This window comes from Sceloporus occidentalis, unplaced genomic scaffold, assembly GCF_023333645.1.
Source record: "Sceloporus occidentalis isolate IW3139 unplaced genomic scaffold, rSceOcc1.0.p SCAF_118, whole genome shotgun sequence".
In the NCBI taxonomy this organism is placed as follows: domain Eukaryota; kingdom Metazoa; phylum Chordata; class Lepidosauria; order Squamata; family Phrynosomatidae; genus Sceloporus; species Sceloporus occidentalis.
Window position 1 is genome coordinate 1393158 of NW_028317098.1, and position 16117 is coordinate 1409274.

The window sequence follows — 16117 nt, forward strand, 5'->3', positions numbered from 1 at the left end:
AGCTGTTCAGGTTTTGCTACTGTCTGGGTGACTCTACTTGGGAGCCAGGAGAAGTGGTCATCTTGACCGGTTGAGGAGAGGTAGCTAGGGAATGTAAAACTCCCTCCTCTATTTCCATAGCCCCGTCTGATCATCAATGCTAGCAGAGGCTGAACTACATTCAGGCTCAGCTAACTGGGATCTTGAAGTGAATTCAGCAGCTGTAACCTCTTTAAGGAGAAGGAACTAAGTAAAGAATTAACATTTGTTGTTGTCATTGTGTGTCTTCAAGTTGTGTCTGACTTATGGTGACCCTGTTCTGGGGTTTTCATGGCAAAATTCATTCAGAGGTGGCTTGCCAGTGCCTTAACATTCATTTTCTGTTAAATCAATCACCCGATATACAGCAGCAGCTCCTGTGGAGGTGGTAGCTGCAGCAGGGGTTGCTGGAGAGTCTGTATCTTTACAACTCCCCATGAGATTCTTGCAAACAAGCTTGTAAAATGTGGGCTACACATGGTAACTGTTACATGGATTTGTAATTGATTGACCGGCCGAACCCAAAGGCTGCTCAACAATGGCTCCTTTTCCTCCTGGAGAGAAGTGACCAGTGGGGTGCCACAGGGGTCTGTCCTGGGCCCAGTGCTATTTAACATCTTTATTAATGACTTGGATGACAGAACTGGGGGCATACTGATACCAAATTAGGAGGAGTAGCTAATACCCCAGAAGTTGGGATAAAAATTCAAAATGACCTGAATAAACTGGAATGCTGGGCCAAAGCTAACAAAGTGATATTCAACACAGAAAAATGTAAGGTACTGCACTTAGGGCAGAAAAATGAAATGCACAGATATAGGATGGGGGACACCTGCCTGAACGAGACTACATGTGAAAGGGATCTAGGCGTCCAAGGAGACCACAAGTTGTACATGAGTCAACAGGGCGATGCGGCAGCTAAAAAGGCGAATGCAATTTTAGGCTGTATCAATAGAAGTATATTGTCTAGATCAAGGGAAGTAATAGTGCCACTCTATTCTGCTTTGGTCAGGCCCCACTTGTCCAACGGAGGGCAACTAAAATGGTGAAGGATCTGGAAACCATGCCCTATGAGTAACAATTTAGGGAGCTGGGGATGTTTGATCTGGATTTCCTGCATGGCAGGGGGTTGGACTGGATGGCCCTTGTGGTCTCTTCCAACTCTATGATTCTATGATTCTATGTTTAGCCTGGAGAAAAGAAGGTTAAGAGGTGATACGATAGCCCTGTTTAAATATCTGAAGGGATGTCATATTGAGGGGGGAACAAGCTTTCTGATGCTCCAGAGAACAGAACAATGGATGCAAGCTAAAGGAAAAGAGATTCCACCTCAACATTAAGAGGGACTTCCTGACAGTAAGGGCTGTTCAACAGTGGAACACACTCTCTCGGAGTGTAGTGGAGTCTCCTTCCCTGGAGATCTTTAAACAGAGGCTGAATGGCCATCTGTCGAGGATGCTTTGATTGAGAGTTCCTGCATGTCAGGGGTTGGACTGGATGGCCCTTGTGGTCTCTTCCAACTCTATGATTCTAAGAGGTAGGTAAGAGCACTGTGTCTCACTGTTTGGACATGTTTGAGGGCTGAGGCACTCCAACCAATGGAGCTGCCTTTAGATTTGGTTTTAGCTTTCCCCAACCCCACTCCCAACCAAAAAGAACATGCAGCATGAAGGAAGGAAGGACGCAAGGGAGGGGGGAAGTAAAGAAGTCTAAGAAATAGTAAAAAATATTATTATCAAAGACAGATAACAAAGTGAGGGTTAGATTTTTTAAGGAGCAGAGGGAAAGGGGGGAAGAAAAATAGCCAAGAAAAAGACGGAGGAGTGAAATATATGACCTGCCCTGGGCAAGGCAGAGTGAAAAAACTGGGAAGGAGCCAGGGATCCAATAGGAAATATTTTATTAAAACATGTGATCCCTTGCCTTGCCTGTGTGGTGACAGGATGCCTCCTTCTCTGCTGGCTGAAGAGGTCAGCACTCCAAGCAGCATTTTCATCCCCCTAAACTGGTAGCTATCAACCCTCACATGTGGCATGACATAAAGAGTTACAAAATAAAGAGGTGTGTGGAATCAGGCAATATAGTGCTTTATTAATTAAAGAGATGACAATAAATATTTGACTAAATTTTACCTTCAAGTTTCTTGAGCAAAAACGATTTCCCACTTCCCCACTGGGCATAAAGTCCAACACAGATGGGTGGCTGCATAGTTGGTTCGCTAAGAATATCCGCTAGTGCACTGCTGTAAAGATCATAGCCCAACATATCACCATCAGATTCAGTTGGAGATAAATGTCCTGTAACATCAAACAAGCTTCATGTAATACATTTGTTACATAGCTATATAGTCTGCCGTTCATCTAATGATATCAAATCATGGCACAGTTTGCTGAAAGTAAGCTGAAATAACTTAACTAAGTCTTTTTATATTCCCTATCTTCTATAATATATAGGCAAATGTATTTATCAACATCTTTACTTTCTTCTTCCATGCTACCCCAAAACAAAAGGACAGCATCCACATATACCCTTATCCTCAAAAATTATGTTTCCATACAGATTTTATTGAATCTTTTTCATTGCTTTAGTAACTGCCAATATATGCTATGTACAATCTGTTATTCAATGATTTCTCCTTTGCTTCCAGTCCAGGTATTTTTCTACCAGGAACCCTTTTATGAGCCCACTCGACAATGACCATTTCAATAACATAAATCATTTTAAGCACCCATCAACAAATTTACTCATTCCTGCTGATGCATGTAAGGTAGTTCATAAACTGTAGTATCACAAAGAAGATAGTTTAAAAAAATATAGATTAAGAAAGATTTAACAAAGAAAAATGTAAGACTATTCCTATTATCTCAGTTTTTGTTTTTTGTTTGGTTTTTTTTTTGTTGTTGTTTTTGGGTGAAGATGTAAACATGCTTAGATTCCACCCAAATCTTCATTTTGTCTTCCCCCCTCCATAGGGCTGAAAGAGTTCAGAAGCTTTCATTTCAGCTTTTAGTTCACTGTGATTTGTTGTGTTATCTGAGTCAATAAACTATGGTTAAGACTAACCCTGCTTAGTTTCAAATAGGCCAGCTTCAAACAGTGTTTTTTCAAAACCAGCTTGCTGAAAACTTTGTTGTTGTGTGTGCCTTCAACTCATTTCTGACATGGCGACCTTAAGGTGAATCTATCACAGTGTTTTCTGGGGCTGAGAGTGTGTGATTTGCCCAAGGTCACCCACCCACTGGGCTTCATGGCTGAGCAGGGAACCGAACTCTGATCTCCAGAGTTGCAGGCCACCACTCAAATCACAACACCATTAGCTATAAATCTTAACCACAGTTCATGTGGTTAACTAGAAATGGCAATAAAGGCTTCCAAATATTTCTTGCTGGCTTTACAAGAGAAGCTGTGTGGATTCAGTATGCAAGTTCAATAGAACACTATATGCATCCCTGTTTTTCTAAGCCATAGTTTAGCAGGACATCTAAATTCAGCCATGGTCTTCCTTTAACATAGATGAATTTTTAATCAAAATGAGGTGTTTCATGACTTTATCAAGTTTGGATGCTGCAGATCATGCATCCTCAGGTTATAGACTCCACAAGTGAATCCATTTGCTTTTTTCTCAGTTTGTTTAAATCTGCCACAGCTGAATCCATTGTAAGTGGGGGGAAAGGGTTTTTAAAAAAAAAAATAGGTAAGAGTAGAGGAGAGAGCAGAAGAGTCAAAGTCAAGTGAAGTGAACAGATTGAGTGTGAAAAAAAATTGTGAGAAAGAGACTCTAAAAGCTTCTGGCTGGAAAGGCAGGAAAATAAAAACTGAGAGACAAGGGAGTAAATAGTGTATAGAAAGACAGCTAATGACTTCTGTTTCCTGAGCTGGAATAACCCATGTGACATGGATTTCTCCTCTGCACCATCTAGAGAATTCTCATTTTCAATCTGAAATGTATATGTGTGCATTCAAACTTGATCCAATTTAACCTTTTCCTCATTAAATGTAACACACTCCTGAAAACATCTGAAGTTAGTGCATTTTTTTAAAAAAAAAATGTCTAATACTTACTAGCACCAAATATCTGAGTTAAAATACTTTTCTGGTGGCTACAGTCAATGTTGTAAGGTGTCTCTCCAGCTTTATTGGGCCTGTAAAGCAGCCTGCCATCTTTAGGATTTCTTAAAAGCAGTTCTGCAAGCCTGCGGCTTCTTCCACGAATAGCAATATGAAGTGGAGTATCTCCTTTCTGTAACAATCATCATAATGTTAAAGGACATAAAACAAAATAGTTTACTATGAACAGTTTAGTTATTCAGAAGTTAATCCAGCAAATTCCTTTCAATTTGATCCCATACAGTACATAACCAGCAGCTATCAATAAGAGCATACCTTATCTACAGCAGAAACCTTTGCTCCTTTGTCAAGCAGAAGCTCAACTATTTCAATGTTTCTCATCTTGGTAGCCTTTATAAGTGGTGTTTCTCCATCCTAACAGCAAAAGCAGAAAGACAGTATGTGAATGCTTCAGGATTAGACAGACTCTGAGCAACAATACATTTTGTGTTCTCATATTTGGTGACAAAAATATGCAATTCCATTTTAAAAGTTGATGTCAGTAATAATTCTTACTACATCTGACATTTCTATTTCACTTTGATCAGATTTGGTAACTTCAGAGGCTGTCTCTAAAGCAGATACTCAATATCAGATAATAAACTCCAGTTCTTCTTCATGGTCTTTGTGCCTCACACATTTGGTTACTGCACAGGAACAAGATAACTTGAAGAACTACAGTGACAAGTCTGCACGCTGTCCTTACCCCTTAACACATTTCATTAACAAACACATTATGGAGTAAGTCGCAGTGAACAAAGTGAGACTTACTTTTGTATAAACACACAGAAATGCATAAGTACTATGATAGTCCACATTTGGGTACACTAAGGAGCAGTGATTATTTCTATGATGCTTTCACGCATTTCAGATTGATTCACGTAATTTGTATTAATGCTTTTAATGGTTTAATGACTAGTACTGTTTAACACAAAATAAAGATCCTATCTGTATATGAGATCTTTTTATCAGGAAAATTGTTTTTGTTTTGAAGTGTGAATCCATGTTGTCTCTATTTTAAATGTTTTTCAACTGAATATAGTAAATTAATATTTTAGGAAAGCTTTATTATAAATTGTATTTAGTTTATTAGGTATGGATGTTTGATGGTGATAAATGATATGTTATATACTAATTTGTGTTTTTATTTGTGCTTTGTATTTCATATTTCTGTTTACTCAATTGTGATGGCCTATATCTAGGAACAATAAACGTTACAGAAGAAAGCAGAAGAATATTTTAAGGAAAGTTATAGGAACCAGTTGCTAAGTTATTATAATACAAAGTTGAGGGTTGATTAACCATTATCTGAAATGGTTTGGACCAGGAGTATTCTGTATTTTTGGAATACCTGGATTTGCAAATACAAAACACATAATACAAGGGCTGTGGTACATATTGCATTTGCGAGGCTGGAGAGAGATGCGAGAGACGCACAGCTGAAGAGAGATTGAGAATCTGTGAAATGGCAGGAATCCAAGCATAGTGCACAGCACAAATCCATACCATCTGTCATTTCCTTGCATCTCTTGTGTTTCATTTGTTTGCTACTTGTGTTGTGCATAAGACATGAGGTTGTACTGAATGAGAAGGAGTGTCGCAGCCAGCAACTGAAAGGCAGAAGCAGGCAGCTGACAGTAAAAAGTCTCAGGCTTTAGAAGTTTTTGGATTTCAGGATTAGGGATGCTTAGCCTTCCCTGGCATTCTAACCATTCTTTTCTAAGGAAATTTTTAGTACTGAAAAGGAATTCTAAACTAAAATTTAGAAAACATTAAGGAGGGGACAACATTATTTAAAACACAAATCATGCATCTTGCTATTTTTAGGAGATAAGTAATTAATTATATATTTACCTTTGTACATATTTCAGTGTCTGGATTGCACTGCAGGATATCTCTTACCATTGTAGCATTTCCTTTTTCAACAGCCCAATATAAAGCAGTTTTATTATCCTACAAACAAATGCACAACATTTTTGATTAGCATTTCAGTGTCAGATTAAGACACTGCTTCTATTTAACCTATACAGTTGGCCCTCCACATTTGCGGGGGTTAGGGGTGAAAGACCTGCATGAATGTGAAAAAATTGTGAATAACCAAATGTAGCCTAGAACATTTCTGAACGCCTACTCTGTGGCAATGCAGACAGGAAAAAAAATCCTGGCACCACTGCCTCTGTAAAGAGGTGTCCAACAGAGCTGTTTCAAACAGTTAGGGATCTTTTATAACCTAACTCACAAGGAACTCACACTATTTTACCATTGCAGACAAAACTGATCAGATTCATTCCCAAAGTGGGCACTATTGTTGATATCAGCCCAGTGAAATGTTACTCCAGCCCCTGCTTGTACAGTGATAATGGAAATTGGTGTGTGGTGTTTTCAGAAATGAACACAGAATTACTTACCTGACCTCTAATGTCAATATCTGCATACTTATGAAGCAGAGCTCTCACAATTTCAACATGACCACCTCTGACAGCCCCAATCAGAACAGTATCTCCACTCTGCAGTTAGAAGAGAAGACACACACATTCAGATGTTGCCCATTTTTCAACCAAAATATACATTTAAAGTATTTCAAAAATAGCTTTCTATAATGTGCATTAGGTATAAAGGGGAAAATGTGAGTGCATGTATCCTTTATAAACAAATGTACTTACCCTATCCGGAATATTCACATATGTCCCTGCATCTAAAAGGTCCTGTACTATTTCGGTGTGTCCCTCCTTTGCAGCAATCGTCAAAGCTGTGTTTCCATCTTTATCTGTTAAGTTTACATTTGGATTTCTTTTCAGAATCTCTTTTACTGAATCTGTAAAGCCACCTTTTACTGCCACAATAAGTGCAGTCATAGAATTCTAGGGCAGGAAAAAAAAGAAATACACAGAGGGAAAGAGTATTATTTGCAAACTACCATATATACTCATCTATAAGTTAAGAAATTTATGCCCAAAAATTGACCCCAAAATTGCAGGTTGACTTAATTACAGGTTAGTATGGTAATGTGATAGCAGCTCTTTCAGATTTCTCCATGCAGTTGGCAGAGCAGTTTACTTCTCTCTTGTGCCAAGCAGAAAGAGTTCTGGGTGACTGATTGCTTTTAAACAAACAAACAAGAGTCCCTCTCCCACCCACTGTCTGGGGAATGAAGGATGAAACAAAAGCTGAAACACTGAAGCAAAAAGCCTCAATTAGAGTCTCCCTCGCTACACGCACACATACATACACTGAAAGAGCCTCCAAGTTTTACCTTCAACTTATCCACGGGTAATAATTCATAATTTTGGCCTGAAAACTTGCCCTTGAATTTACATGAGGTCAATTTATAGTCGAGTACAAACAGTACTTCAGACATATTACTACATTCCATATTGCTTTTAAATCAAAAGATTTAAGAGCCAGATAGACCAGCACTTTGTGCTGGCCGGGCTTGAACTAGGGTTTACATGCTCAGCAACTCTATTGTGAGCCCTGGGCGCCATCTTGGCACGCTCCTGTACAGATGGGGCATGCAATGACGACATCACTTGTGTGCAGTGCTTATACGGGGCTGTGCACGACAGGTGTCATAAGGCCGCACTGCAGCCCTTATGGTGCCTGTTATTTGCACCAGGTGGGGGTGTGGCGTGTGGCTGATGTGTCCCCAACCCAGCCCGTTCAGGGGCAGCATAGAGCTGCCCCTGAACCGGCTGTCTGTCAAGCCCCTGAGAAGCCATTTTAAGGCTTGTTGTTGTTGTTTTTTGTCATTTTCTACAACAGAAGCAGGAATATGTAACCTCCCAGACTACAAAGACATAGCCATATCAGTCTGGAATATCAGTATGCAAAAGTTCCACAATGACCATAATTAAAACTGAATTTGTCACCTCATCACCATACCCACACGTTTTGCATTTCTATGGCTATTCATATAGTCTGATTATAAACGTCCTTCCTGGACACAATTCACTCCATGCATCTGAGGAAGTAGACCTAAGTCTACATAGCTTATGCTACAATTTATTTACACAGTTAGCTTCAAAGTACTACAAGATCCCTTTGTATATAGCTTAGATTACTGACTATGATGACTGCAGCTGATTGGAGCTGAACACCACCTGTACAGCCACAGGTTCCCCTCCGCTCCACTACAGGAGTTTATTGAAACTTAGCAGAAGACAGTAGAACCATATTCCTTGTTAACAAATTTGGCACTATTTGTACAAATTGATTTCCACTCAGTAACACATTATAGCCAGCCATGTGTAGCCTCACTCAGACATTTCCTTTGTTTAAATTAAATTTCACAACAGAGCACCAGAGCATATGAAAACACCAAGATTTTGATATTAAATAACTAATTATTCCATTGTATGATTCAACAATATCTATGAGCCTAGCTGAAAGCATATTTAGAGCCGGAATACACCAGCTAAAAGCCGACTTCCTGGCAGCTTGGGGGCATGGCATTTAAATGCCATGCCCCCCCCCCCCCCCAAGATGTCTTGAAGCCACTCGACTGCCCAGAAGTGGTAGCTTCATGACGCTCTGGCAGTGCAGAGTAGCATTTACACATCGCACATCACCAGAATGTTGTGAAGCCATCATGAGGCCATGGCAGGATGGGAAAAGGTTGCTTTTCTGCCACCCAAAAAGGAGTAGATCTTTACCACTTATTTTTTGGGTAGCTTCAAAGTGGATTGGGGCTGCAGCATGTGGTTGCCATGGACCCAATTAATCTTTGGAAGGGTCGGCTTCAAACCGCCCTTTCCATCCATCTGTTTTGCCCTTTAGTCTGCTCTTCAGGCAAACAAGCAGCAGAGTGACTAACAACCAATATAAATAAGAGAGTTCCAACTCTCAGACTTAGAATCTAAAATGAGTAACATAGGGCCGGGGGTCAAGGATGTAATAATAATATATAATAATAAATCTTTATTTTTATACTGCTTTTCCTGGGAGATCAAAGCGGATCACAGGCAAATACAGATGTACAACACATCGTATTACAGCATAAAATACTGTAATTTGTAATACTCTATTTGTAGACAAATAAAAGAACTCAGGTAAAATTTCTTGTAGAAAAGCTAGGATAGAATGTCCAAGGAAAGGAAGGGCCAAAAGACATTGGTTTTTCAGCAGAGCTGAAGGAATGGAGGTTAATTAGGTGACATCTGAAGGAAATGACATAGGGTTACCATGATCATCCTTATTTGAGTCTATTTACTGTTTTAAATTAGAAAAATATTCAGAAATAACTATATCACATGTTAAAGTACTCACAGCTCCTTCTTGATCAACATCTGCTCCCATATGTAGCAAATACTTCACACATTCCAGGTGACCCTTTCTTGCTGCCCAGATCAATGGTGTAGTACCGTACTAGACAAAGAATGTATATTTTACATATTAGACACATTCTGGCTTCATTTTAAAAACTGAATTCCTGCTGCAGTGATAGATGTCAAATCTACATACCAACAACATACACAAAACATTTGTTTTGGCAGGGAAGAAGAAGTTCCTGCTAATGGGAACAGAATTTTAAGAAGAAGCAATATTTCAGCATAATGCGAGATCATTTCAGAAGGCAAATAAAATTGAAAATGAAGTTAAGTCAGTAAGCTGACCATATGCAAAGCTGTATACAGAGACTGGCCAATGTAAAAGAAGTACAAAATATAGGTAGGGTAAAGCTGCAAAATACACAAACACTCAGAGGATACAAAATTACTGGTAATTCAATAATCACATGTGGATAAGGTCATGGAAGATAATGCAACATTCCGACAGGTGAGCACTTGTCAGTCCTTTGGATAACTTAATAATTTATTTAAATCAATACTGTCACTCCAGCAATAATCGACATACTAGCCTAAAACAGAGCCTAGCAATATATAACCCATGAAAGTTATTTGCTTTCATACATTACTTTAAAGCAGCACAATAGTATTTCAATAATGAAAGACTACTGAATGAAGGTTCAAAGAAAATGTTCTCAAATGGCCTTCATATTAAAATATATTCTAAAGTATGTTTAGCACAACAGTCTCTCTGCTATGGTAAAACTAAAAAAAATCCAATTCATAAATATTAACAATGGGACAATGATGGAAACATACAGCACAGTACTATGCATCTGCATTCATATGTCAGTCTCACTATATTCAAAGCATTTACTGCTAGGCAAGTGCACAGAGGATTTCAGCAAGGTATTTTTAGTATGCGCTTTTTAAAAACATCATCATAAATTAACAACACTAAAACTCTTAACTTTATAATTAGCTTTATAATTTTAGCTTCCTAAGGTGAGGTAAGTGTGTAACTTAAAGGAAATGGTTTTCAACTTACTTTGTCAGAGCAGTTGACTTTCGCTCCATACTGAAGGAGAAGTTGTACTATACGAGAGTGGCCACGTCCTGCTGCCCAGATTATTGGATAGACACTATATTGCTTAAATAAGATTTCAAAATTATACAAGTACATTTGATTTTTTCAATCATTAATTAATTAAGAATACGACAGAACATGTAAGACTATAAAACAAGCACAGTATCGTGTTAGCTCTTTGATCTTTCTCTTTCAGTTACAACTAACTCATTTAAGTAGGGCAGTACTTACAAAGTCAGAATGTACTTACAAAATATAAGAATCAGGGTATCTTGTTTTCTGTGTGAATTTACAATAAAGGAAAATTATAGAATTTCTACAATGTAATAGTATACAAACCTGAATAACAGAAGCTTTAAAATTTTATAGTGATAACACTGGTGGGAGGAGGATTCTTCAGCAGAAGCAAATCAATATGCCCATTTACATATTACATGTTAGAAACCTAACAGTCTATATCAAAGACGAATATACACAGAGAAGAGGGCTTCTGCATACATAACCAAACCACTTACTTGTGCTATGATGCTAATTTAGGCATCACAAAAGTAGCTGGATTAATCTTTTTTTTTTTTTTATTTTAAGCCAAGAAAAAATAACATACATATACCATACATATAAGAAGAATATATAACAAGTAGGTATGAATCTTTTAATGTGGCTGGGGATGAGCATCCCAATCCTAGGTCACTTAAAGTATACAGATACATGTGCATGACCAAGAATGCTCAGAGTTTTCATGTTTAACTTATACAGTGGTACCTCGGGATACGAATTACCCAGCTTACGAAATTTTCAGGATACGAAAAAAATTAATTTAAAAAAACTGTTTCGGGTTAAGAAAGTTTTTTCGGGTTACGAAAAAACTTTTGGTGCTTTTCGGCGCTATTTTACACCAAATCGCGGCTTTTCCCCATTAGCGCCTATGGGGATTCGGCTTGCGAAAGCCTTTCGGGTTACGAAATTGACAGCGGAACGAATTAATTTCGTAACCCGAGGCACCACTGTATATCACTGTAACAATATCCTTAACAACCATAGAATTTTAAAGCTTTACTGTGTTTTAGAAGTCCTCCATACAGAAACAATAATCTTATACAAAAATAACATGCTAAAAGCCATTCTGTCTTTTATCAACAGTTATCCAAACAAGACAATCAATATCAATTACTCTGAAGTGCAAAATTCTTCTCTTGTTGTCCTCTACAAAAAAAAAAAAAAAAAAAGGGGGGGGGGGCGAGGAGAACAGCTTACCAGTCCAGTGGTGTTTGGGTTTGCTCCTCTTTCAAGGCTTTCGGCTTGCGAAAGCCTTTCGGGTTACGAAATTGACAGCGGAACGAATTAATTTCGTAACCCGAGGCACCACTGTATATCACTGTAACAATATCCTTAACAACCATAGAATTTTAAAGCTTTACTGTGTTTTAGAAGTCCTCCATACAGAAACAATAATCTTATACAAAAATAACATGCTAAAAGCCATTCTGTCTTTTATCAACAGTTATCCAAACAAGACAATCAATATCAATTACTCTGAAGTGCAAAATTCTTCTCTTGTTGTCCTCTACAAAAAAAAAAAAAAAAAGGGGGGGGGGGCGAGGAGAACAGCTTACCAGTCCAGTGGTGTTTGGGTTTGCTCCTCTTTCAAGAAGCAGCTCTGCTACTTCAGTACGGCCTTTGTAGCAAGCCCACATAAGAGCTGTCCATCCACCCTAACATGGGAGATTATCATTTAAGACAATTTTAACATTTACTTAGAATATTTAAATAAAATACTATGCAACATTGCTCAGAAAGCCAACATTAATTCTTTATTTTTACTGTTGTAACCCGCCTGGATTCCTTGTGATTGGGCGGGCTATAAATAAATTATTATTATTATTATTATTATTATTTAATTCATTCATTAATAATAAATAGTTGAATCTAAGTCTCTACATAAAACAAAAAAAAATTGTATACAAGAATTAAATCTGACATCAGACATGGCAATCAAAAACCAGTAGGGAAGCTTCCCTACCCACTTTGTATAAGACCTTAATGTGATCATTTTGAAGCACAAAGTTCGAAACATCTCTGCAAAATGCTCCTCCAATAAATAAATAAAAAAATCCCAAAGGGAAAATTCCAGAGTCTCCAAAACAAAAAGAGCTCTCACAAAGCTTCCCAAGAGGATTCAACTTTTGATGGATCTACTAAGGCTGAATGCTCACAGTTGTGAGGAACCTCCCCAAAACCAAAAACTAATTCATTTTTTTTACAAATACACAGTTCATTGTGTGTTTCTTCTTCTAGACAAAAAGCCTGCAGTATTTTGAAAGCCCCAGAGATATCATACCATGTCCCGATGTTCTATGTTCACATTGCAACCAAGTAGCTCTGACACAATGGCAACATGCCCCTCTTTAGCAGCTGAGATGAGAGCTGTCCAGTTATCCTAAAAATGGGGAAAGAATCTTAAAAAAGAAGAAAACGCAATCCAATATATGATTACAGTAAAAACAGTTTTAATACTAAGGGATAAGGCCTTTTAAAAACAATGATTGACAGATTTTACACTGGGGATGGAAAGAATATTTGAAGACTTGAGGAAAACAACATTAAAAAGGAGTCTCCAAAAAAGTGTCCAAAAATAACAAAGAGAAACCTTGTTAAGCTACATTCTCAGTCCCCCTTGTTGCCAATTTCTCATGCAGACTTGAAGACTACTTCTGCCCCACCAGCCCAGGCTCACCTATTTCCTGTCACGTTGTGGCTGGGGAGAGGTCAGGGGGGCAGTTGAACAAGGAACACTGTTGTAGGGTGTGTTTTTTTCTGATAGTCATCCCACAATAATGTCATCTGCATTGTTGTAAACCAGCTATCAGGACACAAGTAGCAGGGACCATACTCCTTTCTCAACTACCCCCAGCAACATCAAGTAGGGGGCATGCCTGGATGCTGGAAGGCCTCCACTATTTCTTTTCTTCAAACTCTTCAAAAACTGCAGTTTTTAAAGATGATTTTGCATTGGGAGGAAACTGACTAAATCTCCTGTAGGAATGAATATTTAAAACAGCACAGTCTATCTAATACCACAGGGCACTACATTATTAGCAAATAAGTAGAGCAAAATGGCATGCACAATATAATTCTAGGTCTTTTGTGGTGTTCAGAGTTCTTTGTACAGGTTATACACTGTTTGGGGGAATGGAAAAGATCAGCAGCAAGAGAACTGTTTGCATTGATCAGTGTGTGCAGGAGGGATAAAGACACAGCATAAGACCAGATTCTTCTCTCAGTACTTACTGCATCTTCCAAGTTGCAATTGGCACCTTTCTTTATCAATTCTTGGACAATTTCTAAATTGCCTTGCTCAGCAGCTAGCATTAATGGAGTCTGGCCATTCTGCAATCATATGAAAAAGGTACATGGGCTGTAAAACACTAATAGAATATTATCAGGTTTTATGATGAGTCCTTTTCAAGAATGTTGATCATAGTATGATTTCATACAGCACAGAACAGACAGCATGTAGAGTTATACAGCAGTAATCATTGTAATACATCTCCTAAAAACATCTTTAGAACGGTGAAACTATTATTACAAGTAAAAGGGATCATCTTTAGCATTACTCATTACTATTGAACAAATATGTTTCCCTCATCTATTTCTTGTTCTTCAACTATACTGCACTGGAAAAATGCATACTTCCTTAACACACTTCCTTGATCTTAAGGAAACATTTTTTTGCTGTATCACAGTCAAATTCCTTCCAGAAACATGAGGTTTGTAGTGTGTGTGTGTAAAATAATATCTTCACAAATACTACATTCCTGGAAAATGCCCATACATCACTTGGTATTCTTCCACTCAACATTTAACTGAGCATACATATAAACCTGGCATTCAGTCTGTGATTACTTTTTCATATAAACAAGCAATCAGCTGATTTTACAGACAATGAGTACAAGGCAACATGATTTTTTCAAATTTACTAAAAGTCAAGTTCCTTCTATATTAATGTTGTACATTCTTAACATAATACCTTATAGTACAAAACAAAATCGAACTCCTCCTCAAAACAAAAGGAATAGTCCCCTAAACAGGAAAACACATTTATACCTAACTACACTGTTAAACCAAATGAAGTAGTAGTTCTTTATTGTGTTTTTTTTTAAATAGCTAAGACAGAAATCTTATACAAAACTTCCTGGGAATTAGTAATGGGCTTACAATAGAAATATAACTTGGATGGAGTTTTGGAAGTTTAATATAGTTTCGAGTGAAAGGTTTTGAGTTGGGGAAGAGATCATATATGTAGCGATTATTTTGTGTGTATATTTTTTTATTTTATGTTGGGAGTATAATGTTGGGAAACTGAAGTTTCATTGAGTATGCAAGTAACAGTAGACAAGCAAATGTTATAAATATATAAACAAGATTCGTAGGAGGAGCAAACCAAGATAGTCATGGCTTGTAACCTTAATACATTACTACAAGTACAGTCTATCAGCTCAAGTAAAGGTCTACCATGAATAGGTACTGTATTTGTGTGACTTTCAACTGGCAACCATTTAAAAATGACCATATGATCTTAGAATCTAAGAGCAATATTCTTGGCTAAGTAAGAAAAACTATACTATATTTCATTCCAACATTATAGTACAAAGAGGTACCTATTATTATTATTATTATTATTATTATTAGTTATGTAAGGTTTTCAGAAAAAGTACTGGTGATTTAGATTACCTCATTCCGCTCATCTACATCTTTGCATTTCTCAAGAAGAGCCTTCAAAGCAGGAACATTTTCTTCTTCCACATATGTCACCAAACTCTGAGACACAAGACCTGCCATCTTTGCATGAAAGGTCAAACTCCACAATGCCAGTTATCTAGATGAACAAAACAAGCAGTTTTAATGTGTCACTAACATACTACTATCTTTATACACAGGGGAACACAAGACAGTGACTGACAAGCTGCTGTTACAAATTATTTCTATTGTAAGTGTTCCAAGTACTGTGTGATTTTTTTTAGCATCATGATAAAACACAGCACTAAAGTCTTCACTGAAATATCTGAAACTGATATCAAATTAATATCAATAAGTGTACATGAAACTACTTTGTATTTCGCTGAAAACTTTAAATTGTGAATGTAACGTGCTAAGAAGGATGAGAAGTGGAGGAGGAAGAAGAAATTGATAAACCGAGACAGACAGGATAACTATAGAATTAAGAAGGTAATTTGCCCAATACACTCTATATCAAAGACTTAATAAATATAAGGAAAACTGTATAATTAGGAAGGTAATTTGTCTGGTAAACTGCATATTTAAGACTTAACAAATATAAGAAACTAGAAATATATCCAAAACCAGCTATACTTCATGGCCAAGACCCTATTGCGTCAAATCACTTACACAAGAGACCATAGCACTTGTGGTTTGATATTTTTGCTGCTTGCCCAATGAACCATTCCAGACCTTGATGCACAACCTGAAGCTGTGACTTCGTCAACAGTGATTGCCTTAGGTGTCTCAACAGTGATGATCCTGCCATGACCAAACTGGCTTTCCACTCCGTTAACATTCAATGAAATCTTGAACCATACTAACAATTAGCTGGAAGTAAGGT

General features: G+C 37.6%; 1 protein-coding gene across 6 annotated transcripts in view; it reads right to left on the bottom strand.

The window, feature by feature from the left end:
- The window catches only part of LOC149282340 (kinase D-interacting substrate of 220 kDa-like), a 54993-nt gene extending 39657 nt beyond the window's left edge, over nucleotides 1-15336 (bottom strand). For all 6 annotated transcript variants that reach the window (XM_089498318.1, XM_089498317.1, XM_089498316.1 and 3 more), the window contains exons 1-12: nucleotides 15229-15336; nucleotides 13786-13884; nucleotides 12836-12934; nucleotides 12111-12209; nucleotides 10459-10560; nucleotides 9391-9489; nucleotides 6789-6986; nucleotides 6534-6632; nucleotides 5980-6078; nucleotides 4402-4500; nucleotides 4081-4258; nucleotides 2151-2315 (exon numbers count right to left, since the gene is read on the bottom strand). In XM_089498318.1, the coding sequence (XP_089354444.1) occupies nucleotides 2151-2315; nucleotides 4081-4258; nucleotides 4402-4500; nucleotides 5980-6078; nucleotides 6534-6632; nucleotides 6789-6986; nucleotides 9391-9489; nucleotides 10459-10560; nucleotides 12111-12209; nucleotides 12836-12934; nucleotides 13786-13884; nucleotides 15229-15336 (1444 nt within the window). The remainder of the gene's footprint in view (nucleotides 1-2150; nucleotides 2316-4080; nucleotides 4259-4401; nucleotides 4501-5979; nucleotides 6079-6533; nucleotides 6633-6788; nucleotides 6987-9390; nucleotides 9490-10458; nucleotides 10561-12110; nucleotides 12210-12835; nucleotides 12935-13785; nucleotides 13885-15228) is intronic.
- Between the last annotated feature and the right edge of the window lie 781 nt (nucleotides 15337-16117).